At 49.7% G+C, this 26,290-nt stretch overlaps 1 protein-coding gene across 1 annotated transcript in view; it reads left to right on the forward strand.

The window, feature by feature from the left end:
- LOC146869633 (putative E3 ubiquitin-protein ligase MARCHF10) overlaps positions 1-26,290 on the forward strand; it is a 461,326-nt gene that overhangs the window by 101,892 nt on the left and 333,144 nt on the right. The window contains exons 3-4 of the mRNA XM_085608984.1: positions 17,461-17,619; positions 17,826-17,982. Coding sequence (XP_085465110.1) covers positions 17,461-17,619; positions 17,826-17,982 — 316 coding nt within the window. The remainder of the gene's footprint in view (positions 1-17,460; positions 17,620-17,825; positions 17,983-26,290) is intronic.

Raw genomic sequence — 26,290 nt, forward strand, 5'->3', positions numbered from 1 at the left:
GGTGTGTCTCCAAATTACAGTGCAGGTGAGGGGCATTCAATAAAACCAGGGGCAAACAACATAAACTAAAAAAAAATAGACAAAACAGGTAATTTTTAAAATGTAAAAAAGCGCAAACAAGCGCAGAAAGCTGCCAAATGCACGTGGGAATGAGAGCAGCGCGCGCTAAGCAGTCTTCGAGGTGCAGATGAATTAAGGTCTGTAAGTGACCAGGCACCTAAGTAGTTCCCCTTAAGTAGCGGTCGAGCGTCCTAGTGACGTCTAGACCGTCATGCGAATAGGCGCCGTCAGGCGTCCCACTCACCTAAAGATGGCCGCCAAAACGAGCTACGAGGACGAGGGCCCGCAAAATGCGGTGTGTCTCCAAATTACAGTGCAGGTGAGGGGCATTCAATAAAACCAGGGGCAAACAACATAAACTAAAAAAAAAATAGACAAAACAGGTAATTTTTAAAATGTAAAAAAGCGCGAACACGCGCAGAAAGCTGCCAAATGCACGTGGGAATGAGAGCAGCGCGCGCTAAGCAGTCTTCGAGGTGCAGATGAATTAAGGTCTGTAAGTGACCAGGCACCTAATTAGTTCCTGTTGGACACAGCCCCACTCCCACTCCGCAGGGTGGTGGTGGACCTTCCCAACACAATGGGGTAGCTTGGCTCGAGTGGTCAGGAAACAGGCGCAGTGCTAAGCATACAATATACCCATACAATAACCATGCGTGCATCCGTTCCAAAAACGACTCTACACCGTAAAAATTATGAAAATATTCTTTCTTTATCTTTTTCTCTTAGTTGCTGATTGGAAAAATAAATAGGTCAATCACAATATACAAGTTTCAATTAGTGCAGGTCAAATAAATATTGGCTGTTTGATGAAATAAATAGGGGTGATCATAAATAACAGGGCATAAATACAAGTGTAATATATACAGACAATTAAATACTTTGAGGCAATAAATACTGTATCAATAAATATTGTACACCAACAAGTCCTGTGGACCTATAAATATAGTGCAGCAATAAATAGATAAAAATTCAATAAATACAGTATCCCCAATAAATAATTAAAAGTATACAGCAACCCTCATATAATCAGATGACACTTCACTTCTTAAGGGCTGATTTGGCCCAGGCACAGCTTGTAGGGTTGTGGAAGGCTTGAGGGGGGAGGCTACTCCCTGGCTGGGACAAGGCTGAGGCCTAAACTGAGGTAGATCAAAGGGGGGAATACCAATGCCCTGGCTTTCCTTCTCCACACAACCTCTCTAGGTTAGTCCCAGTTCACCCCAGGTACAGTCAGGTGGGTTTCAGCACCTCCCTAGCCCCTTAGTGCAGTCTCTCAGGTCTCCACAGGGCCTTAGGCGCCCTCTACTCCACTTACTGCCCTTTTTCTGATGTTCCGACGCCGCTGGAGTCGTGTCGACGCCGTGAGGCGGTTCTGGTTCGGTCTCGGCGGCCTCGGCACAATGTCAGTTCTTTGACGACGCCGGTAGGCGGTTCCGGTCCGATGTCGGCGGCCTCGGTTCGATCTCTACCTCCGATTCGACGACGTCGGGCAGTCTCTTCACGATGTCGACTTCGGGCGGCTCCGGTCCGATGGCGCTCTCGACTCCGATGACGTCGGCCGGCCTGGCCTCGATGTCGACTTCCGGCGACTCCGGGGTGCGATCCTCACCCCCGACCTCCGGTGCTCCTCCACACAGGTTCCGGGCGACTCCGGAGTGCGATCCTCACTCCCGACCTCCGGTGCTCCTCTACCTCGGTCTCCGACGACTCCGGAGGGCGGACTTCACTCCTCCGATGACGCCGCTCGCTCGACCTCGGTTCACTTCCTCCTCGACCTCTGGTATTCCTCACGACCTCCGTCGGCGCCCTCTCACGACCTCAGGCGGCTCCGGGTACGACGTCTGCTACTTCAGTCAGCGCCGCTTCTCCACCTCGGGCTCCAGGTCTTCAGGCTACTCGACGCCGGACTCCAGGGAAACCAGTTCTCAGGTCAGGATCTTGCTGCTTTCTGCTTCTAAGGCCTGTTCCTGCTGTTCAGGTCCTTAGGATGAGTTTTTCTGTCTTCTTCCCACACAGGGCTATAGGCTGGGATCCATCAGTAGGGACAAGTATCAAGGGTGGGTTTATGGACCCCACTCCAGGCACAAGTTTCCACCCCTGCTGCTTCACTCCTTCCTCCTTCACTGTTGTGCTCCTCTCTCTTCACCAGTCAGGTGCCAACTGCCAGCTCCAACTGCCAACACTCTGTCTTAACCTCCCAACATTCTAAACGGTCTCCAACTGTCACAGAGTTCTGGAATCTCCTGGAATGTTCTGGAAGGTGCTGGTAGGTTCCAGTGGATGCTGGTGATGTCACAGGTGTCCACCATTTTGTGCTCCAGGCCCTCAGACAGAAGTTTCAGGGGTAGCTAAAATGGCTCCCTGAATCTGCAGCAACACGAAAAAGTCTGGTGGTTCCCAAAAAGGAAAAATTCAAACAGGGTTTGAGGCAAAAGTGGGACAAAATAAATAATGATGAGGAGGGACCACCCAAAGGGCTGACAGGTCTAACACGCGTCCCCCCCAGCTGAAAGTGGGGAGAGCTACCCAACCCCTTGGGAGTTCTCATCACTAAGGCGGAAGTACCTTGAGAGACCGTCTGCATTGGCGTGGTCCACTCCAGGCCGATGTTCCACCTGAAAGTCCATCCCCTGTAGGGAAATAGACCACCTCAACAACTTGGGATTCTCCCCCTTCATTTGCATCAGCCAACGAAGGGGTCTGTGGTCGGTCTGAACGAGGAAGTGCGATCCAAACAGGTATGGCCGCAACTTCTTCAGAGCCCATACCACTGCAAAGGCTTCGCGCTCTATTGCACTCCACTTCTGTTCCCTGGGAAGTAGTCTCCGGGATAGGAAGACCACGGGTTGATCCAGACCCTCTTCGTTGAGTTGCGATAACACTGCCCCAATGCCATGTTCTGATGCATCTGTCTGGACAATGAACTTCTTGGAAAAGTCTGGGGCCCTTAAGACCGGGGCCTCGCACATGGCTTTCTTCAATTTCTCAAAGGCTTGCTGACAAGCCTCCGTCCAGACTACCCGTCGAGGTTGTTTCTTGGACGTGAGCTCCGTGAGAGGGGCTACGATGGTACCGTACCCCTTCACGAAGCGGCGGTAATATCCCGTGAGGCCCAAAAATGCTCGGACCTCAGTCTGTGTCTTGGGGGGTTCCCAGGCCATGATGGCCTCGATCTTCGCCTGGAGGGGTTGCACCGCTCCCCTACCCACCAAGTGTCCAAGGTACACTACCGACCCCTGCCCGATCTGGCACTTGCTGGCCTTGATCGTCAATCCAGCTTGTCTCAGGGCCTGGAGAACAGCTTGCAGGTGACGCAAGTGATCCTCCCAGCTGTTACTGAAGACGGCTATGTCATCCAGATAAGCAGCAGAGAAACTCTCCATTCCGGTGAGGATCTGGTTTACCAGGCGCTGAAACGTGGCAGGTGCGTTCTTGAGCCCAAAGGGCATCACACAGAACTGGTAGTGGCCATTGGGCGTGGAGAAGGCTGACCTTTCCCTTGCTCCATCAGTCAAAGAGATCTGCCAGTACCCCGAAGTAAGGTCAAAGGTACTTAGATATTGGGCAGCTCCCAGCCGGTCAATCAATTCATCCGCCCTAGGGATCGGATGAGCATCAGTTTTTGTCACTGAATTCAGTCCCCGGTAGTCCACACAGAACCTCAGTTCTGGTTGGGCACCCGGTGGTGCAGCTTTTGGTACTAACACCACCGGACTGGACCAGGGGCTGCTAGAAGGTTCAATCACTCCTAGCTCCAGCATCTTAGTGACCTCACTATGAATGCTGGCCTTCACCTTGTCTGACATCCGGTAGATCTTGGACTTCACAGGTGGGCTGTCTCCTGTGTCCACGTCATGGACGCACAGGTGAGTCCTACCCGGGACAAGGGAGAACAACGCAGAGTACTGCCCCAGGGCCTGGCGACAGTCCTCCTGCTGTTCAGGAGTTAGAGATGGGGAGAGAATCACTCCCTCCACCGACCCATCCTTTTCCTGGGACGCAAACAGATCAGGGAGAGGCTCGCTTTCCACGTCCTCTCCTCCGTCAGTCACCATCATCAAGATGACTTCGGGCCTCTCGTGGTGGGGTTTGAGGCGGTTGGCATGCAGCACCCGCAGGGGCTGACGAGGGGTCTTCAGGTCCACCAAGTAGGTAGCCTTACCCTTCTTCTCCAACACCTCAAAGGGTCCTGACCAGCGATCCTGGAGGGCACTAAGCTCTCCTGGTTCGATCACCCACACCTTCTGGCCAGGCTCCAACTCCACCGGGTGAGCGTTGTGGTCATACCACGCCTTCATCACTGCTTGGCTGGCTTCCAAGTTGTCAGAAGCTTGCTTCCACAACTAAGCCATTTGGCTCCGGAAGGCCAGCATGTAGCTCACCACATCCTGGGGGAGCTTTCTGGGAGTTCTTTCCCATCCGTCTCTCACCAGGTTAAGAGGTCCGCGTACAGGGTGCCCATACAGAAGCTCGAAGGGGCTGAAGCCCACTCCCTTCTGTGGCACTTCCCTGTAGGAAAAAAGTAAACAGGGTAAGAGGACGTCCCATTTCCTCCGCAGGCTTTCAGGCAGACTTCTGATCATGCCTTTTAAGGTTTTGTTAAACCTTTCCACTAGACCATTGGTCTGGGGGTGGTAAGGAGTTGTGAACCGGTAGGTCACTCCACACTCCTTCCACATTGCCCGCATATATGCTGACATGAAGTTGGTCCCCCTGTCGGACACAACTTCCTTGGGAAAACCCACTCGGGTAAAGATTCCCATCAGGGCCCTAGCCACAACAGGTGCTGTTATGGTCCTCAGAGGTATTGCCTCTGGGTACCGTGTGGCATGATCCACCAGAACCAGGATAAACCTGTGACCAGCTGTAGTTGGTGGATCTAATGGACCCACAATGTCGATGCCCACCCTTTCAAAGGGGGTGCTAACGACAGGAAGTGGTTCCAGGGGAGCTTTCAGCTTCACCCCTGTTTTCCCACTGGCTTGGCAAGACACACATGTCCGGCAGTAGGTATCGGACGACACTTTCATCTGAGGCCAATAAAAGTGTGGGACAAGACGGGCGAAGGTCTTGTCTTGCCCCAGGTGTCCTGCCAAGGGTATCTCGTGAGCCAACTCTAAAAGGAAGGCTCGATAACGTTGAGGAACTACCAAGGCTCGTGACGATCCATGTAGGGGTGCCTTGGGTTCACTGTAGAGGAGGCCATCCTCCCAGTAAACACTGTAGTTCCCTTCAACGTTCCCTGCTGCCTGGGCTTCGGCCTGTCGCCTCAGCCCCTCAAGGGTAGGGCACTCCCTCTGGCCCTGGCAGAATTCCTCCCTGGACGGGCCTCCCTCCACGTGCCACTCGGCCGGGATGGGTAGGTCCTCCAGGTTGGTAACGTCCCCCTCCGCAGACTCCTGGTCCACCACCTCCGGTGGCCTATCCGTCCTACGGGGTGGAGACGCCGAGGCAGGCTCCTCCTGTCCTCGGTTCTTCCCTTGACTGGCAGCTGGCTGGGCCTTTGTTCCAGGCTCCAGCCGGAATGAACTCCCTCTTCGGGTAGTCTCGGACCTTGTGCTAACACAGGCCCAGTCAGGTGTACCCAGCATCTCGGTGTGAGTCCGGTATTCCACCTCCTTCCAAGCGTTGTGCTCCATGTCATTGCCCAGCAGACAATCGACTGGCACGGCAGGGCTTACGGCAACTCGAAGTGAACCTGCAACCCCCCCCCATTCAAAGGGAACCTCGGCCACGGGATAGTGACCTGTTCTGCCGTCAGCCATCGCGGCTGGGTGGAGTACATCGGGAATTACCTGCTCTGGAGACACCAGTTGGCTACGCACCATAGTCATACTGGCTCCTGTGTCTCTCAGAGCCTCCCCTCTTTGGCCGTTGATGGTGATCCACTGCCCATACTTTGCGGTATTTGCGGGCACCTGGATCTTAGGAACCATCTCCCGTTCTCCCAGGGACACTAGAGTGACACCCGCCCACTCCCTTCCCTTAGTTAAGGGCATCTCCTCCCCGAGCACTACACTAGCTACTCCGGGGGGCTTTCCTCCAGTGGGAGGGGGTGATCGTTTCTGACACTTCGGATCTCCTTTATAGTGTCCAACGCCACCGCACTCGTAGCAATGGACAACCCTTGGCTGCTGACTCTGGCCAGGATTAGGGTTTCTGGGTGGGTTAGCCCTAGGGGTGAATCCTGTTCCCTTCCCTTGGAAGTTATTTTGGGGGCCTTTGGAGAACTCCTTTTTCTTTTCCCCTCCCTCTTTCTTCTGGGGGGCGCCCTGTCCGGCCTTTTGAGTATCCCCTCCAGTCCCCCTTGTGGACACCCGGGTACTAGCCCAAATGTCCGCCTCCTCAGCAAGCTTCCGGGGACTGGTCAGCTTGCTATCCACCAGGTGTTGCCGCAGTTCAGGGAAACATTTCTCGAGTAGGTGTTCCTTCAGTACTAGGTCAAACAGCTCCTCGTAGTTCCTTACTTCACTGCCCTGAATCCAACCTTCCAGTGCCTTCTTTGCATAGTCCAGGAAGTCCACCCAATTCTGTGTGCCCAGTTTGTGACTACCCCTGAACTTCTGTCTGTACTTTTCAGGTGTTAGTCCAAACTTTCTGATGAGCGCCAGTTTCATGGTGGGGTAGTGGGTCTGCTCATCCTCTTCGAGGGCCAATAAAGCATCCCTACCAGCTGGAGGCATGTACCTATACAATCCTCCTCCCCAATACTTCACTGGAACCCCATGGGCCCTCAACGAGACCTCATAGGCTGCTAGCCACTTGGCGATGTCGTCACCCGCCCCATAGCTAGCTACTATGTCCTTTGGCAGGTAAGGTTTGGATTCCCTGGTGATTTCTTGGTCTTTGCTGCCACCATTAGGAACAGTTGGTGCTCCAATTCTTAGGATCTGAAGCTCTATCTCTTTCAGTCTTATCTCATGAGCCATCCTCTCTTTCTCCGTCTCATGAGCCAACCTCTGTTCCTCCTTCTCCTTCTCCAGCTTTGCTAAATCCCATGTGAGCTGTCTTTTCTCTCTCCGATCTGCTAACTCCACGCTGGATAAGCCCCCGCTAGAGACAGTGCTGCCCTTCCTAGAAAGTGTCCTGGGCCCTGCTGACAGGTTCCCCACCTCAGGTTGGTACATCTCAGCCCCCTCGGGGTCAGGCTCTCCATCCCTGTCTTCCTCCTCAGCCTTGCTTTCCCTGCGTGCCTCCCCCCAAGCCCTTAAGCTGGTTTGGAGTGCACCCTTCTTTGCTCCTGGGGGACAGTACACCCCCTCCCGCTGGCAAAACTCCCTGAGTTGGGCCACAGTGTACGTTTCTAGATTTTCTAGTACAAACTCCATCTTGCCCACTCAGGTTAGAGGACAGGTTTTGTGCAGTAACAATGCAGGGGGGTACCTTTAATAATACCTCCTCCCACCACCAGAGTAAATTTGGAAAAAACAAAAACCCACAATTAGGAAGGCCGCTTTGAGAAAACTCCCGGTGTAGGCCTATGGACTACCCACAGTTATTGTTGAGTATATGTAGGCACAGCTCTATCCCACCACTGAACACCAATTTATGTTGGACACAGCCCCACTCCCACTCCGCAGGGTGGTGGTGGACCTTCCCAACACAATGGGGTAGCTTGGCTCGAGTGGTCAGGAAACAGGCGCAGTGCTAAGCATACAATATACCCATACAATAACCATGCGTGCATCCGTTCCAAAAACGACTCTACACCGTAAAAATTATGAAAATATTCTTTCTTTATCTTTTTCTCTTAGTTGCTGATTGGAAAAATAAATAGGTCAATCACAATATACAAGTTTCAATTAGTGCAGGTCAAATAAATATTGGCTGTTTGATGAAATAAATAGGGGTGATCATAAATAACAGGGCATAAATACAAGTGCAATATATACAGACAATTAAATACTTTGAGGCAATAAATACTGTATCAATAAATATTGTACACCAACAAGTCCTGTGGACCTATAAATATAGTGCAGCAATAAATAGATAAAAATTCAATAAATACAGTATCCCCAATAAATAATTAAAAGTATACAGCAACCCTCATATAATCAGATGACACTTCACTTCTTAAGGGCTGATTTGGCCCAGGCACAGCTTGTAGGGTTGTGGAAGGCTTGAGGGGGGAGGCTACTCCCTGGCTGGGACAAGGCTGAGGCCTAAACTGAGGTAGATCAAAGGGGGGAATACCAATGCCCTGGCTTTCCTTCTCCACACAACCTCTCTAGGTTAGTCCCAGTTCACCCCAGGTACAGTCAGGTGGGTTTCAGCACCTCCCTAGCCCCTTAGTGCAGTCTCTCAGGTCTCCACAGGGCCTTAGGCGCCCTCTACTCCACTTACTGCCCTTTTTCTGATGTTCCGACGCCGCTGGAGTCGTGTCGACGCCGTGAGGCGGTTCTGGTTCGGTCTCGGCGGCCTCGGCACAATGTCAGTTCTTTGACGACGCCGGTAGGCGGTTCCGGTCCGATGTCGGCGGCCTCGGTTCGATCTCTACCTCCGATTCGACGACGTCGGGCAGTCTCTTCACGATGTCGACTTCGGGCGGCTCCGGTCCGATGGCGCTCTCGACTCCGATGACGTCGGCCGGCCTGGCCTCGATGTCGACTTCCGGCGACTCCGGGGTGCGATCCTCACCCCCGACCTCCGGTGCTCCTCCACACAGGTTCCGGGCGACTCCGGAGTGCGATCCTCACTCCCGACCTCCGGTGCTCCTCTACCTCGGTCTCCGACGACTCCGGAGGGCGGACTTCACTCCTCCGATGACGCCGCTCGCTCGACCTCGGTTCACTTCCTCCTCGACCTCTGGTATTCCTCACGACCTCCGTCGGCGCCCTCTCACGACCTCAGGCGGCTCCGGGTACGACGTCTGCTACTTCAGTCAGCGCCGCTTCTCCACCTCGGGCTCCAGGTCTTCAGGCTACTCGACGCCGGACTCCAGGGAAACCAGTTCTCAGGTCAGGATCTTGCTGCTTTCTGCTTCTAAGGCCTGTTCCTGCTGTTCAGGTCCTTAGGATGAGTTTTTCTGTCTTCTTCCCACACAGGGCTATAGGCTGGGATCCATCAGTAGGGACAAGTATCAAGGGTGGGTTTATGGACCCCACTCCAGGCACAAGTTTCCACCCCTGCTGCTTCACTCCTTCCTCCTTCACTGTTGTGCTCCTCTCTCTTCACCAGTCAGGTGCCAACTGCCAGCTCCAACTGCCAACACTCTGTCTTAACCTCCCAACATTCTAAACGGTCTCCAACTGTCACAGAGTTCTGGAATCTCCTGGAATGTTCTGGAAGGTGCTGGTAGGTTCCAGTGGATGCTGGTGATGTCACAGGTGTCCACCATTTTGTGCTCCAGGCCCTCAGACAGAAGTTTCAGGGGTAGCTAAAATGGCTCCCTGAATCTGCAGCAACACGAAAAAGTCTGGTGGTTCCCAAAAAGGAAAAATTCAAACAGGGTTTGAGGCAAAAGTGGGACAAAATAAATAATGATGAGGAGGGACCACCCAAAGGGCTGACAGGTCTAACAGTTCCCCTTAAGTAGAGGTCGAGCGTCCTAGTGACGTCTAGACCGCCATGCGAATAGGCGCCGTCAGGCGTCCCACTCACCTAAAGATGGCTGCCAAAACGAGCTACGAGGACGAGGGCCCGCAAAATGCGGTGTGTCTCCAAATTACAGTGCAGGTGAGGGGCATTCAATAAAACCAGGGGCAAACAACATAAACTAAAAAAAAAATAGACAAAACAGGTAATTTTTAAAATGTAAAAACGTGCGAACACGCGCAGAAAGGTGCCAAATGCACATGGGAATGAGAGCAGCGCGCGCTAAGCAGTCTTCGAGGTGCAGATGAATTAAGGTCTGTAAGTGACCAGGCACCTAATTAGTTCCCCTTAAGTAGAGGTCGAGCGTCCTAGTGACGTCTAGACCGTCATGCGAATAGGCGCCGTCAGGCGTCCCACTCACCTAAAGATGGCCGCCAAAACGAGCTACGAGGACGAGGGCCCACAAAATGCGGTGTGTCTCCAAATTACAGTGCAGGTGAGGGGCATTCAATAAAACCAGGGGCAAACAACATAAACTAAAAAAAATAGACAAAACAGGTAATTTTTAAAATGTAAAAAAGCGCGAACACGCGCAGAAAGCTGCCAAATGCACGTGGGAATGAGAGCAGCGCGCACTAAGCAGTCTTCGAGGTGCAGATGAAGTAAGGTCTGTAAGTGACATCAGCCAGCCAGAAGGATAAGTGAAATAAAAACCTTTTCTTCAGTTCAAAGATAATACCATGATTTTCAGAACCAAGCCCAGATTAATTCCTAAAGTCCCTGCAGATTTTCATCTAAATGAACCTATCATTCTAAAAACGTTGTTTCCGAATCCACAAACGGCAGCTAAAAAATCACTGCATACACTGAATGTTAGAAGATGCCTGAAATTTTATTTACATCGCACTAAACAATTCAGGAAAATAAAGGTGGTCCAGTTTCCAATGCGAACATAGCTCAATGGACTTCAGTTGCTATCTCGTTTTGCCATTCCAAGGCCGTAAGACCTTTGACAAGTAAGATTAACGCGCACTCTACTAAAGCGGTCTCTACTACAACTGCTTTGTTTACCAGGGTGCCTCTTGAAAGTGTATGTGGAGCGACGACATGGAAGAACAGGCATACGTTCACCCAACATTATTGCCTGGAATTATAGGAACGCAATGATGGGGGGTTTCGCAGGTTCCAGTCCTTCAAGGAGGAGGTCTGTCAAAGAGCCAGGTTTTGAGGTTTCTTGTGAAGATGGGGAGAGATGTTGTCTGTCTGAGGTGGAGAGGGAGGGCGTTCCAGGCTCTGGCCGTGAGGAAGGAGAAGGAGCGGCCGCCTAATCTGGTCTTTCTGGTGCGGGGGACCACGGCGTAGGAGAGCTGGGCTCATCGTAGGGTCCTTTGCGGTGCGTGGAATTTGAGTCAGCTGTTCAGGTACGCTGGTCCGGTGTTGTGGAGGGCCTTGTGAGTGTGGGTGAGCATCTTGAAGGTGACTCTAGCTTAGATGGGGAGCCAGTGGAGTGTGCGCAGGTGCTGGGAGATGTGGCAATGTCTTGGCAGGTTGAGGACCAGAATTGCGGCGGCGTTCTGGATGTTCTGTAGCTTGCGTGTGAGGTTTTTGTTTATTCTGGTATAGAGTGTGTTGCCGTAGTCCAGTCTGTTGGTGACCAGGGCGTGCGTGACGGTCTTTCTGTGTTCGAGGGGGATCCATTTGAAGTTCTTGCGTAGGAGGCGGAGGGTGTGGAAGCAGGAGGACGAGACGGCATTGATCTGGCGGTCCATTTTGAGTTCGGAGTCCAGGATGATTCCCAGGTTGCGTACGTGGTCCGTGGGGGTGGGCGAGCTTCCGAGGGCGGGGGGCCACCAGGTGTCGTTCCAGGCATCGGGGTGTGGGCCCATGATGAGTACTTCTGTTTTGTTGGTGTTTAGTTGAAAGCAGCTGTTTTTCATCCATTTGGGTACGGCTTCCATGCCTTCTCGAAAATTGTGTCTGGCGGTGTTGGGTTCGTTGGATAGGAAGAGGATGAGTTGGGTGTCGTCTGCGTATGACACAATGTTGAGTCCATAGGTTCTGACGATGGGGGTGAGCAGAGCCGTGTAGAGGTTGAAGAACGTAGGGCTGAGGGATGACCTCTGGGGGACTCCGCAGGTGGTTGGTGTAGGGTCAGAGAGTAAAGGGGGCAGTCTGACCCTCTGCGTTCTGCCGGAGAAGAAGGAGAAGATCCAGGCGAGGGCCTTGTCTTGAATCCCTGCGTCGTGGAGTCTGCCTATTAGGGTGCGGTGAGATACTGTGTCGAACGCCACTGAGAGGTCGAGGAGGATGAGGGCTGCTGTTTCTCCTTTGTCCAGTAGGGTGCGGATGTCGTCTGTTGCGGCGAGGAGGGCTGTTTCCATGCTGTAGTTTTTTCTGAAGCCGAATTGGGAGGAGTCGAGGATGTTGTGCTCTTCGATGAATGTGGCGAGTTGGCTGTTGATGGCTTTCTCGATGACTTTCGCTGGGAATGGGAGCAGGGAGATGGGTCTGTAGTTTTTGAGGTCGGTGGGGTCCGCCGATGGTTTCTTGAGGAGGGGGTTGATCTCGGCATGTTTCCAGTCATCAGGGAACGATGCGGTTGCCAGGGAGCGGTTAATGGTGTGGCAGAGCATGGGTGCGATGGTGTCGGCGGCTCTGTTGAAAATGTGGTGGGAGCAGGGGTCCGTGGGTGCCCCGGAGTGGATTGAGTTCATCGTCTTCAGTGGTGAGGGCTGTCCAGTTGTCGGTCGTTGGCTTCATGGTGTCGGGGGTGTTGGTGAGGGTTCAGTGTGTTGGTTGTCTTCGTCGAAGTTGTCGTCGATGCTTTTGATTTTGTTGTGGAAAAAGGTGCTGAGTTTGTAGCAGAGGTCTTGTGAGGGTGGGATGTCGGTGGACTCGCTGGTAGGTTGGGCAAATTCCTTGATGATGTTGAGAGTTCTTTGCTGTTGTGTGCGTGGGTGGAGATTCTGTCTTCGATTGCTTTTTTCCTCATTTTTCTGATGAGTTGATGGTGGACTTTGGTGGCGGCTCTGAAGTTGTTTTGGGCTTCTGTGGATTTGGTGTGCCTCCAGTCCTTTTCGAGGCAGCGGCAAGTGCGTCTGGACGTTCGAAGTTCGGTGGTAAACCATCTAGCTTTCTTGGCGTGGGTGTTTTTGTTTTTCTTAAGGGGGCTAAGGTGTTGGCGCTGTCGGTGATCCATCTGTGCAGGGTTCGGGCTGCGGCGTTGGGGTCGTCTTTTTCCGCGATGGTAGAAGTGGAGTTGCTGAGTGATGAGGTTAGCTGGTCGTCGGTAATTCTGGTCCAATTTCTTCTTTGGAGCAGGTGCTGGTGTCTGTGGATGGTGGGTATTTTGAAGGTGAAGTGGACGAATCGATGATCGGTCCATAGGTGTTCGATGGTGTGGCTGAAGGTGATGGAGTTTCCTGTTGTGAAGAGGGGGTCAAGGGTGTGTCCTGCTGAGTGCATGGTTTCAGTCACGATCCGGTGGAGTCCAATGTTGTGGAGGTTGTCCAGGAGGGATGTGGTGCTGGGGTCCAGTTGGTTGTCCAGATGGAAGTTGAGGTCTCCCAGCAGGGTGTAGTTGGTGGAGGCGATGGCCTGCGGGGAGATGATGTCCGTGATGGATTCGGCAAAAGGTTCGTGGGGTCTAGGGGGTTGGTAGAAAAGGGTTCTTCGGTGGGTGGTGGTAGGGCTGGCCAGTATCTTGAAGTGAAGGTGTTCCATCAGGTCTGTGGGCTCGTAGGGGAGTGTGCTCAGGCGGAGGGTGGATTTGTGAACAATAGCGATTCCTCCTCTTGTATCCTTGGGGGATAGCGATGGCGATATCCGGTCCCGAGGAGGTGTTGGTCCAGGTTTCGGTGAAGAATGATACGTCCGGAGTGGTGCTGTCGAGGAGGTCCCAGATTTCGGTGGCATGATTGTGGAGGGATTGGACGTTGGGGAGGATGCATTGCAGGGTCTTCGGTTTGGGTGTGTTCTTGCGGGTGGGTTGCGCTGGGTCCGTGGTCTTGGCGGTGCTGCAGGTGTGCCGGCAGCAGTGACAGCTGAAGGGTCCGTGGGTGTCGGCCGGTAACACTAGCTTGCAGTTATTGTTGCTGCCTGGGTTGAGAGCGTGGAGTGTCGCCGGGTCGTAGCGTTGGCGGTACGGAGATCCAGGGTTCCTGGCGCTGGTTGCGGTTGGGTCGCGGATGGGCGCAGACGGGCTTGCCTTTGGCATGCCTTTGGCGCTCCAGTTGCGCGACTGCACAGCGGCCGCCAGTAGTAGGGGTCGGGGAGGGCTGGACAGCTGGGAGGCGGGGAGGGGAGCAGGATTGGTTGTGCTGGGCTGGGGGAGGGGCCGCGGGGGCAGCAGCGGCAGGGAAAATCGGGCGGGAGAGGAGAAATAAGGGGGGGAAAAAAGGAGAAAGAGAGTGAAATAAGGCAGAAAGCAGAAAAAAGCACCGAAAGCAGAAAAGTGCAGAAACGATCTGAAAAACGGAGCGGACAGCGGAGCGAGGCAAAGGAGAACAGAGGTCCACTGGACCACCAGGGAGGCAAAGGGAAATAAGGAAAAAGTGGAAAAAAAGAGAAAAGGTAGGAAAAGTGAAGAAACAGAAAAAGACAGAGGGAGAAAAAAAACGAGTGAAAAAAACGAGAGGAGAGCGGAGCGAGGCAAATGAGAACAGGGGTCCACTGGACCACCAGGGATGAGGCGCAGGTGATCCTGCGGGTGGAGGAGGGCCTCGAACACCAGCACACGAGAGTGCAAGTGCAGGGGCAGGCCTCACTTAATGGTGGAACTGCGAGGGAGGTGGAGCAATTTCACTGACAATGAGTCAGTGGTCTTGCTCGCTTGTCCCTGCAGCAGCCGCCAAGAAACAAGAAATCAAGAAAACAAAGAGGTCCCAAAGAAAGCGAGAGACCGCACAAAAGGTCACAGAGAGGGGAAAAACAGCACAAATGTCATAACAAGATAGAGAAAACACACCAAGGTCACAAAGTGAGCAAGAAAGATGGCACAAATAGGTTACAGAGAAAGAGAGAGTGAGAGAAAGAGAGAGAGCGAGAGGGAGGGGGAGAAACGAGGCGGGTGCCTCGAGGTGCTGGAGCTGGGTTCACAAGGGCCTTGACCGTTCAGAGGACTGCTCGCAGGTAAGTCCAAGCACCTGCTAATGCATATCTGAATTCGTATTCCCTGTATATTTGTTATTGTATTTCATTTGTTGTTGTGTTCCCTCACTCTACTTTGAAAGACTTCATCCCCTGCTTATTTTATGCCCTTTAGTGGTTATAATGTTATGTTAATGCCAATATTTTGATTACCGGCAGAATATTTGATGTACACTTGCATTGTAACCAACTAAACCTATTGTGACATACTAAATGCCTATAAATCTAGATACTCTTTGAAGATGCCAACCTTCTTTGCCTCCCAATAACCCAGCAACTTAATATACAACCACTGGATTGATTTCGTCTTAAGCCTTTTATAATAAGCCATGAAATATGCTTCTCTTTTAATCTACTGAAGAAAAGATTTTAGATGCAATATTAAAATCTAATCTTGCACTAGTAGTGGTCAGTCGTTACCAAATCATAAACAAAATGGATCAATAAAAAGGAATCAGTTCTTTTTCACCCATTATACTACTATCCCAGATGAATCAATCAAACTACCATGCAATAACAAGATTCTGTAAGGATAGAAACCGACCATCTCTGTCTCAAACTCACTCTTTAAATGCGTCTGTTAGTAAGAAATAGTGGCAAAAGTATGGTCCAGGAGAATGAGCCAAATATACATAAATCCACAGATCTTTTTTTCTTTGCTCAAATTTAAAAAGTATGTTTGCCTTCATAACAAAAGAATATGTATCATGCTAAGACACAGACTATAAACCTACCTCTCCTTCCAGTGAATGACAGAAATATAAGCACCTAAGAGCAAATGAATTTTAACTACATTTACCACCTCCATTATACAAGATGTATCGGAATACATCAAATTTATCACTACTCAACTAATTGAACTAGCAGACTCAGAAAGGAAAACTTTAAGTGAGGCGGAAAGATGATGGCGCTAAATCTCCTCTCCCAGCACTGTAGACTCCGTATGAGCCAAAAGTAAGACTTATCAACAGATAACATGCTTATAACAAAAAGGGCTGCAACTTGTCGTAGCTAGAAACCACCCAAAACAACTATTGCAACTCATTGAATATTCTGTCATAACCTCTTCACATATTGGATCAGTTGACCTTACTTTTCGATGCTTTGAGGTAGCCAAATTCTTTACTGACTACATTTTTTTAAATTTGAAAAAACCTAACGACCTGATAGACTGTTATCCATCTATCACACCCTACAAACTCCTAAAGAGCACATTCAAAGAATTCATGTCAACCTCGCTAAAGAAAGTGATTTGCTCCAGAAACCCAAACAACTAAGCCAACAATCCTATCCCTGCACTGCTGGCCCCATAAAGGAAGTGAACATCTTCAGTATCTCAGACTAGCTATGATAAATGGCTCCCTCGCGTAAGGCAAGGTACCAGACACTTCAAAAATAGGCCACATCATCACCCTATTTGAATGATTACCAACATTTCTGCCACAGGCCAGGGGTTACTGCATAGTAACATCGGGTCTCGTTCTGCCACACCCTGAAAAACTGTGTGCCGAACCCCCGATCAACTTGGGATTAGGCGTAGCGGAATTTCTTGAAGTAATTCCGCTCACCCGGAATCGTAATTAGGGGTGGGCGGAATTTGCGGAATTAACCTTCGCAAATTATCGCGAGAATGTTTAAAATTATCGCAAACAAGCAGAAATATCGCGAAGATGCGGAAGTTTTTTTCCGGCATGTTCGCGCGATTTTCTGCATGGTTGCGGGTCGCCAACTTACCCATGTGGCTGCTTGCGGGCGCGGCCATCTTGTTTTGAGTTGTTCTCGCGGTGCATGATCGCGAGAAGAAAGACGTGATCGCGCGACGCATGACGTCACTGCGGGCGCGAACTGTCGCGAGACAGCGCAAATGGCTAAAAACAATACAACATCTCATGGAGAACGCGACCGGATCAAGAAAACTTGTCGGCGAACGCAGGGATTCAGGTAAGGCGATCGCGCGCGCGCGAGAATGTATCATTTTACAGCGCGAGCAAGAAACAAATTATCGCCAAGCTGCGGAAACCGGAATTTTTGACATTTTCGCGCTCTCCGCGGAACGCAAAAATGTCAAAATATCGCAATTTCCGCGAACGGAACGAAATTTTTGCCCAGGCCTAATCGTAATGAGACCCTCAGTCTTCCGTCAGTCGTCCTTATTTTTAACTCCCAGAGAGGATGTGTAGTTGCTCTAGTCCAATGTGTGAGGTTTCGAACATAGGTTGTGGGCTGAAGAGGCAGAAGGGCAAAGAGTACTAATAGTTATTACTGTGAATCAGGCGCGCAACACCCATTGGACTCACAGGGCTTCAGCCCCCCCCCCCCCCCCCCGTCGTGTGTGGCAGCCCGGGCTGAGACACCTTCCCGGGCAAAAAAGCAGCCGCACCCGAGCACTTCACAGGTCTTTAAAAGACCATTTGCATGTTAATGAGGCCTTGCTGTTGTTTCACCCCCTCTAAGAGCCCCTGCAGCTCCACTCTGCCTATTGCTTAAAGTTCAGCCCCCCCCGAAATTTTTGCTCAGCCCCCCCCGAAATTTTTGCTCAGCCCCCCCCCGAAATTTGGCTCTAGTTGCGCCTCTGCTGTGAATCACTTGGATGCAGCTTTAGCTTGTGCCGCGCCATAGCAGCCCGGTAGCAGAGACCCTAACACCTCCAGCACATTCAATGCCCGCCATCAATGCACAACAAACGCTAAGAGTGAAACTCCCTTTGCTCCCTAGGCTTCTCTGCGCAGGAAGGAGCACGAGCGGGAACTGATCGAGAAGAAACGAGGGCAGCAGATCCGCAAGCAGAGCAGACGATGGCTCACGCTGTCCTCCATTTATTCCACTCGCAGTTACGAGAGGCCGTGGGCTTCAGGCATGGGGACCAACACACAGGTACAGGAGCAGCTAGACACCCAGTGGCTGAGATACAGCCCATGATCAAGTGTGCTTGACTAAGATGACGTTTCCTGAGCTCGATCCATGTTACAGAGCCGCAGCCCGGCCCCCTGTGGCCCAGGCTCTTGCTCTGATGTATCTGTTACTGCGCATGCTACTTGTTCTGTATTTCCTGTTCTGATCCTTCCTTCTAACTGTTGTAGGTCACGGTGGCTGGACTTTCAGAAGCTAGATTGCACCCCAACAGCAAGAAACCTGCAGCAAAGCTTCCTGCTATTGCCTCGACAGTGGACAGGAATAAACTTAAACCAACATCTATTTTGAAGAATAAAGGGCTTGTCCTTGATTCTGTAAACCCAGGTGAGTTTAGGGGTGCAAGGCATCGCTGCAGCAGCACAACGGTCTTATTGTTGTATATTGGGTCTGTCTGTTCCCTTCCAAGTAGCAATGCACTGAAGATGGAGCTAGAGTGCTTCAAGGCCAGACGTCTCTGGTAATCGGGGTTTAGCCCCTAGCTTCCTGGCTGTGACTGCTGCAGCTAATCAGGGTTCATCCATGCCCGCCCTTAGTTCACCTCCACCTCAACACTCCCCTGTACTGCCCCCAGCTCAGAGATGCTCCCTTGGCTTCACCCACACTAATGCCTTCTCATCTCTGCGGATGCTTTCCTTGCTGGCCTTCGGGCTTGGTGAGCTCTACAAATCCTATTCCATTCAATCTGCTTTCTTCCCAAACCCACACATGCGTACCTCTAGTTCACCACTACTGTTGCAGTACATATGCACCGTTGTCGGCTTCAGGGGCCGCGCTGATATCACATGAACTCTAGGTGTGGCCCAACAGCCTAAGGAGGGACAAGAAAAGGCAAGGATTGGGAGAGAATATTTATGGATTTCTGAGTTTTATTCTGAACCTGGTATGCACGATGAAAGAGATCAAGTGGGCACAAAATAAAGCTGCTCTGAAAATGATGATGTTTCTTAGCACCACCTTTTGGTGATCTGAATGGCAGGGATGCCAAGTGAAATAATGTTGCTCCCCACCCTGCCCCACACACATGCCGTGTGTCGCTACAGGTGGGTCATATGCAGGGTCTCAATAAACAAGTCCCACCCCCTGCGCTCAAGTACAGGCTGCAGTATAGCTCACCTGTGAACAAAACTGTGCAGAACATTGATAGCATGACTGCAGAGCTCTGCACTGCTCACCATGCTACGACCTTAATGGTAGTGCAGGTGAGGACTGAACGCTGGGTGGATTCTAAAGGTCAGGCCCGAAAGGGAGGAGCTAATGAGTGGCATTAGACCATGAGCTGTATGAGGGTCTCATGCCTGTGCATGACATGGCAGCGCAGCTGTGTATGATGTTGTTTTAGCATCCTTCAGCATGTCTCGCTTGTGATATCTTGCAGGCTGATGGTCACAACAGAAGTCCGGCAGCTATAGAGGGATAGGTGGTCGATTTCCCCTTTGAGATACATTAGCAGATGTTGAGGTCCCAGTGGTAAGTGACGTGTTCTACCTCAGCCCAGGGATAGCAGGGCAGGACCTTGTGCAGGGTCCATGTATACACAACGTGTTGCAGGGGGAAAAGCAGGGCAGGAGTGCTCATTGTCACAGCCTCATGCAGAGTTCAGTGGTACATGGGGAGTTCTGTCCTAATTCCTGAGCAGCAGAGGGTTCCACAGATCAGTGAGGGCGGGTGCTTATTGTGAGAGTCATGTGCATACCTTAGTTGTAAAACCTTTAGCTTTGGGATTTCTAGGGTCACCACAGCATGTCTGAAGTGGTGCGTGTTGTCCTGGCCCTGTTGAGAGTTCAGCGGTAGATGGTGTGTTAGACCCCAGTCTCTGACCAGCAGCTGTCCTGGTGCCCTGTACTGCAGGGCACCAGGACTGGTCGTTGGGAGAGCCATAGGCATTCCTCAGCTGTAGAAGATGGTGCTTCAGAACACGTGTGCTGCTCCAGGGGCAGATAGTGTGTTAGAACCAAGATGAGGCCATTTTCTGGAGCCGTTGTAGGTCTGCACAAGCTGCAAAATGTGTTGTGTTCAGCTGTGGCTTGATAGATCTCTTAGCTCAATGCAATGTGCAGTTCAGAAACCATACTCAGTCTCTTGATCATGTTATTTTTTTCCTTGGGCTGTGCTTTAGAGATCCTGTAATAGTTTTCGACAAAGGGGTGCAGCTTGTGATTGCTAAACATCACCCCAAACAACTATTGCAGCTCGTCAAACAATCTGCCATGACCTCTTTGCATATCCGATTCCGTCACCTTACTCTTTAATGCTCTGAAGTAGCCGAGTTCTTCACAGACTACATTTTTTTAAATGAGGGAACACCAATGAACCTGATAAACTGTCGACCGTCTCTCACACTGACAAACCCATACAAATCCAAGAACATGGCAGCTGGAAGGGCCTGTTTAATTCAGGAGACCTCCTTCCAGTGGTACATTGTGTAGGAAGTGTTCTCCAAAAGGAGACCAGGCTCACAACACACATTATCCACACACACCTCATGGTATGCAGCCGCAATGCAAGCACTTGGGGGGACAATGGGTTCTGCACAGGTTTTTCCAAGACAGCCAGTAGACCCCTCTCCTATAGGGTAGGTAAGAAGGGCTGTGTCCTGCACATCAATCCGCTGCCACCAACCATCAATCTCCCCTTTGCCTGATGAGAGAGTTGTAGTCGCTCTGACCAATGTGTCAGGATACACTCTAGAAGCAATCGTTCCACCGTAGCCCTGCACATAATGGTAGCAACATAGATGGAGAGATCGCTGTGGGAAGCCTACGAGAAACGCCAAAAAGGAAAGGACCAAAGGACACAGCTGGCCACACAGTGAATGACCTTTGTTACTACATGGATAGTGGAGGCGCTTTCAGGTCCAGAATAGAATGATGGTCTTTGTAAGTGGATCAGCAAGGGGAGTGAGTGCATGGATGCATTCAGGTATTTTTGCTTCTCTGTCTGGTTGCCTGTCTGTGTGTTGTGTTGGTCTGTGTCCTTTGGTGCCTCAGCCTTCTGGTCTATGTGCATAGGTCCATGCCATGTACACCTGTATGTGTGGAAATGTGCCTTTTCAGGGGCACACCGGTGCAGGGTTCACCCTTAAGTTTGTCCATGGGTCCTTAGACTAACAAAGAAGAGATTAGCATTGAAGCTGGAATTAAAAATAACAAGTGTATTAATCACTCATGAGTGGAACTACATCAATACAACACCCTCAAGCGCTGTAGGAGGTAGTACATGGAAAACAGAAACCATGGGCCTTTTATACACAGTTTGTTGCAGAGTAAGCATGTATTTACAAATAGATGGTACAGGCCTACACAGGAATAGATACTGGGAAACAGAACTGCTTACATCAGTAGGATATGATAGACAGTTACATTCTCAAACAGGTGCATTCTAGCAGCTACCGGCCTTTCTGAGCTCATTCATTGCTCTGGCTCAGTACAGAAGGAGTTAACTAAGGTTGATGACTCAAGCAGAATAGAAAAGCAGGCAACAGTGAAGACGGCAGAATCACATGGCTAACAAAATGGATGCTGCAAACAAGATGGCTTCAGCTTATGCTAACAGCAATTATTTTCGATTTCCACATACGTCCCTTTTAGCATTAGCTGAAGACATCTCTATGATTTAGAAGGAGCATGGAAGATATCATGAACATCAATCATCATTAACTCACTAATTTTTTGGTCTGTTACTAGTCGGGTATTTACATTCTTGACATTTTGTTTAGCTGGTATACATGAGGTACAGGTAGAAGCACAAGCGTAACAGAGCATCGGGCCACATTGGATACATAGGCAACAGATAAAAAGAATTGCAACAAATATACATATAGCTGACAATAGTTTTCAGCCCCATACAGTAAGCATATTCCATAGCCATCCAGTCAAAGTCCACGTTCCTGAATCCTGATAGATTTCAGTGGCTATCTTGTGCAGCTTAGAAATTGCTTCAAAAACTGAAGGGGCATGGTCAGGGATGTAGACACAGCAGCTGCTCCCAATAATGAGGCATACTCCACCACGGTCTGCCAGGATCACAGCCAAAACCATCCTGTTTTGGAGTGCCACAATTCTCGCAATTTGTAGTTCTTCCGTGATGTTTCCAAGTGCCATGGCTGTCTGATTGGTTACAGCCTCTACAACACGTGTTAAGCGCCTTATTTTTCTGCTGTTTAAGGCCGCACCAACAAAGAAGAATAGTCCCAAATTAGAGTCAATATACTGCTGGAATGCAGTATCAGTTTGATCCACCTCATCGTGATTTATTGTCCTCTTAAATCGGCTCTTAGAAACGTCATTAAACAATTTATAGTCTTTGTGGTAGGATGCAGGTGTCAAAAACACAGGTGGTAGCAAAAAGGACTCAAAACAGCTACCTGACCACCCAATAGGTAGGTGGTAATAGCCCTTACTTCCACACATGAAACAGGCATTATGTGATGACAAAAAACTACTATTGTTTATTCCAGTAATGTTCAGCACTGTAGTACAGTCACTTTTTCCCACAGGGATACTGCCAATACTGCTCACACAAAGGTCTGCTTGAGCTCTAGTAACAGCTATAACAGGATGCCCATTACCCTTGACAGTTCGAGTGTTAGGGAAAACATAGTGCATCGAGGAATTTCCTCGGCGATACTCCTCCATTTCCCATACAGTTCCTTTAGCTTGTGGATCTCCTTCCTCATCAGGGTAACAGACTCTATTTAACTGAGTGTTAAGTCTTCCTTCATCAAAGTTGGTAATATTACCAATATGAGAAGCCCACAATAGTGCAAACCAGGCTCTGCAGGAGCCATTGTGTGAAAACGGAAAAGGAATGAAAGGCGTTCCTCCCTTTTTCTGATGAGCTGGCATCATTCCACACACGCAACAGTTGGTAATGTTCGTAGCATTATGGGTGTGATGCAACATTTGTATGAAAGTGTTATTGAGCTATGACATTCGGTGCTTCTTTTCATGATAGGGAAGAGTAAAATATCGGTGCTCAATGGGGACAGGAGTAGTAGCAGTCAGTAGTTGTCAAGCAGGAGCTACTCCCTCTACAACCCATGTCATTGTAGCAATGATGACAAAAATCAAAGTGAGTCCAATAATGAACATACTCTTTTGATCACAAACTTTTGCAGCTGTTGACTTCTTCTCCACAGGCATGTTCATCTTGCAGTTGAACAACAAAACAGATAGTGCCCTAAGTTCCTAGGGCAGACGTTAGTTTCTTCGCTGAGGTTGAGACGAGTAGCCACTAAAAGAGTACCCCCCTTTGTAACTCAGTCTTTCACTACCCAGGACAGTGGCTCAAACAGTATTTTTCAGCAACGAAGTGTCTTTCTTCCGGGGTCGCAGCTGATATCGAGATGTACCTGGGATCGTGTGGTCCGGGAAGACTTCCTCAGGTCCTTCAGGTGACGTCCTTTCTCTGTGTCAAGGATGTCGCGATGATCTGCCAACACAGCTGGGCTCACTAGGTCCTGCTACACCTTCTGACAATGGGTTGCGCGGACCCAGTTCTTCCGGTTGGTCACTCGAACCGCAATCCTGGTAACCAAGAGCACCTGCTCAGGGCCACTCCAAGGAGCTGGTCAGCTGAAAGGACTTTGTTAGGACAAAGTCCCCAGGCCGTAGATTATGGCCCTCACCCTGCGACTTGTCTGGAAGAGTCTCCCAAACCTATTGATAAATAGAAGACAAACTGTCAGTCAACTGAGACAAATAGTCGTTCATCAGTACATAGGGTACATCATGTATGGGCATGGCTTATGAATCCCACAAATATTCATTGGCCTTCCAAAAACCACCTCATACGGTGTGAGGCCAGATAGTGTATGTGGTATCGATCTAATGGATAGTAACGCTAATGGTAGGGCATCAGGCCATTTCAAAGAAGTAGAAGCCTGTATTTTGGCCAATTTTAGCTTGAGCGTAGAATTGTAACGTTCCACTCGCCCTGCTGATTGTGGGTGAAAAGCAGCATGGAACATCTGTTTAATTCCTAACCCTTTCATGAGGCAATTAACAACTTGCCCAATGAAATGGGGTCCGTTGTCACTCCACAAAACTCGACAAATGCCGAATCTGGGGAAGAACTCCTTTAGGAGCACCTTTGCTGTAGTAAGAGCTGTATTATCTTTCGTAGCGAATGACTCCACCCATTTACTGAAGACGGAAACCACTACCAAGACATGCTTTAGGTTGTTACAACGCTCAAACTGTATGTAATCCATTTGCAGGACCTCAAAAGGTGCAGTAGGTATGGCAACTCGTCCTGCTGGAATTTGTGTTCCATTTCCAGGATTATATTGGAGACAAATCAGATAAGATTGGACTACCTTTTTAGCTGTGCCAGCAATATCTGGATGATCCCAAACTTGCATAAGTTGCCTTGTCATTGAGGACGCTCCAACATGTGCCATGTGAATCATAGGATGTAAATAGGCTGTGGGTAATCTTCCATTTCGTCATTTCTTTATTCCCCCAACAGCCCTCATCATCCAATGTTCCCTCCTTAGACCATTGGTCTAATTCCGCAACAGAAGCAGATCGTTGCATATCCAGTACCTTTTGCCTGGCATCATGCCAACGCTCAGCCTGTGACATGGGTGTAGTACTTCACTACATTTCAGTCTCACGAACTGTGTGATCCGCAAAGGCATTGCTTTTTCCTATTTTATCAGTCACTTTCTTGTGTGTGCTACACTTAACAATTGCCACTTTCTTAGGATATGTCAAGGCAGTAAGGAGATTGTGCACTAATTCCCCATCCACTATTTGCATCCCATGTGAAGTAAGAAAGCCTCTTTCCTTCCAGAGTTGCCCAAAATCATGAGCCACTCCAAAAGCATATCGGCTATCAGTGTAGATGTTAACAAGTAGATCTGTACTAAGCTCACATGCTCTTGTCAGTGCTATCAACTCGGCTGCTTGAGCTGACTTCTGTGGAATGCGAGCTGTCTCAACTACTGTCTGAAGTGTTGTGATTGCATAGGCAGCGGATGTCGTGCCATCAGGCAACTTCAAGCAGGACCCATCAACCCACAGTTCCCCATCAACACTAGAAAGGGGCGTATCTTGTAGGTCAACACGACCCTTTGTTTGTTCTTCAGTAAAGGATATACAATCATGTAACTCCTGTGACTGAGAGTGAGTGGTTGGAAATGGCAATAATGTAGCAGGATTCAGAGTCGAGCATCTTTTCAGCGTGATATGAGGAGCTAAAAGTGTCAATTCATATCCTGTCAAGCGGGCACTAGTCAAATGTTGTGTTTTCGTTTGATTTAACGGAGCATCAACTGAATGGGGTACTAGCACGAGCAATCCATGTGACAAGACTATTCCCTCACTCTGACGTACGGACACAGCTGTCGCTGCCACCGCTTGAAAACACGCAGGCAGCGCACGTATCAAGGACAGCTGAGAAATATGCACAAGGACCCTGCTTATCACTGTGTGTCTGTGTTAAAACTACGAGAGCACAACCGTCCCTCTTGTGTACATAGAGTGTGAAAGCCTTAGTGTAGTCTGGAGTTCCTAATACTGGTGTAGAACAAAGAGCTTGACGCAACTGTTGGAAAGCATGCTGGCATTTTAGTAGTCCACGGGAGGGGCATCGGAGTGTCTTTTGTCAAAAGGGCCAACAAGGGTTTAACAATGTGAGAAAAGCTAGGGATCCACTGCCTACAGAAAGAAGCAAGGGCAATCAGTGCACGAACATCCTTCTGAGTACGGGGCACAGGCGTGTCTAAAAAAGCTTGAATGCGATCTGGTGTAAGTGCACGTCCCTCCTTAGACAGGAGGTGATCTAAATAGGTAACCTGCTGTCTACAATATTGCAATTTCTTCCAACAGACTTTGTGATGATGAGAGGCAAGGAATGATAGCAATAACAGTGTTCCTTCTTCACGCTGTTCAGGGGTATCAGCAAGCAACAAGATGTCATCGACATATTGAATAAGAGCCACCCCATTTGGCACAGGGAAAGAATCAAGCTGCCTTTTTTAATGCCTGGCTATAAATGGTAGGACTCTCTGTATACCCTTATGGAGCTCTACAAAATCTGAATGATTGATTATTCAAAGTGAAGCCGAACAAATAACGGCTATCGGGATCGAGAAGAATGCATTCTTCAAATCGATCACACTGAATGTAGTTGCAGTAGGAGGAACCATAGTAAGAAGTGTCGTGATGTCAGAGACTACCAGATATAGGGGCACTACGATCTTGTTAACCTCTCGCAAGTCAATGATGAATCTATACATTTTAGAATCAGTGTATTTTTTCAAAATAGGAAGAATAGGGCTATTACAGGTATTGTAAGGGACTTCTTCCACAACCCCCACCTTAATCAAATCCTGAACAATGTGTATCAATGCTTCTTCGCCTTCCCGAGGTATTTTATATTGGGGCAGTTGAGGCAAAGAAGCACCTTCTTACACTTGAATATGTACTGGTGGGATAACCATTTGTCCCACATGGGTATCTGATGTAGCCCACAAGGTACTAGGTAACGATGCCAAAGCAATATTCTCTTTAATAAGACAAGACCTTTCGACCATTCGATAGTTATTGTTTAAAGTAACACGCACACCCTCTGGGAAACAACGTATTGTAGCACGAAAATGTTTAAGCATATCGATACACACAATGTT

This window comes from Triturus cristatus, chromosome 1_1 (assembly GCF_964204655.1).
Source record: "Triturus cristatus chromosome 1_1, aTriCri1.1, whole genome shotgun sequence".
Lineage (NCBI taxonomy): Eukaryota > Metazoa > Chordata > Amphibia > Caudata > Salamandridae > Triturus > Triturus cristatus.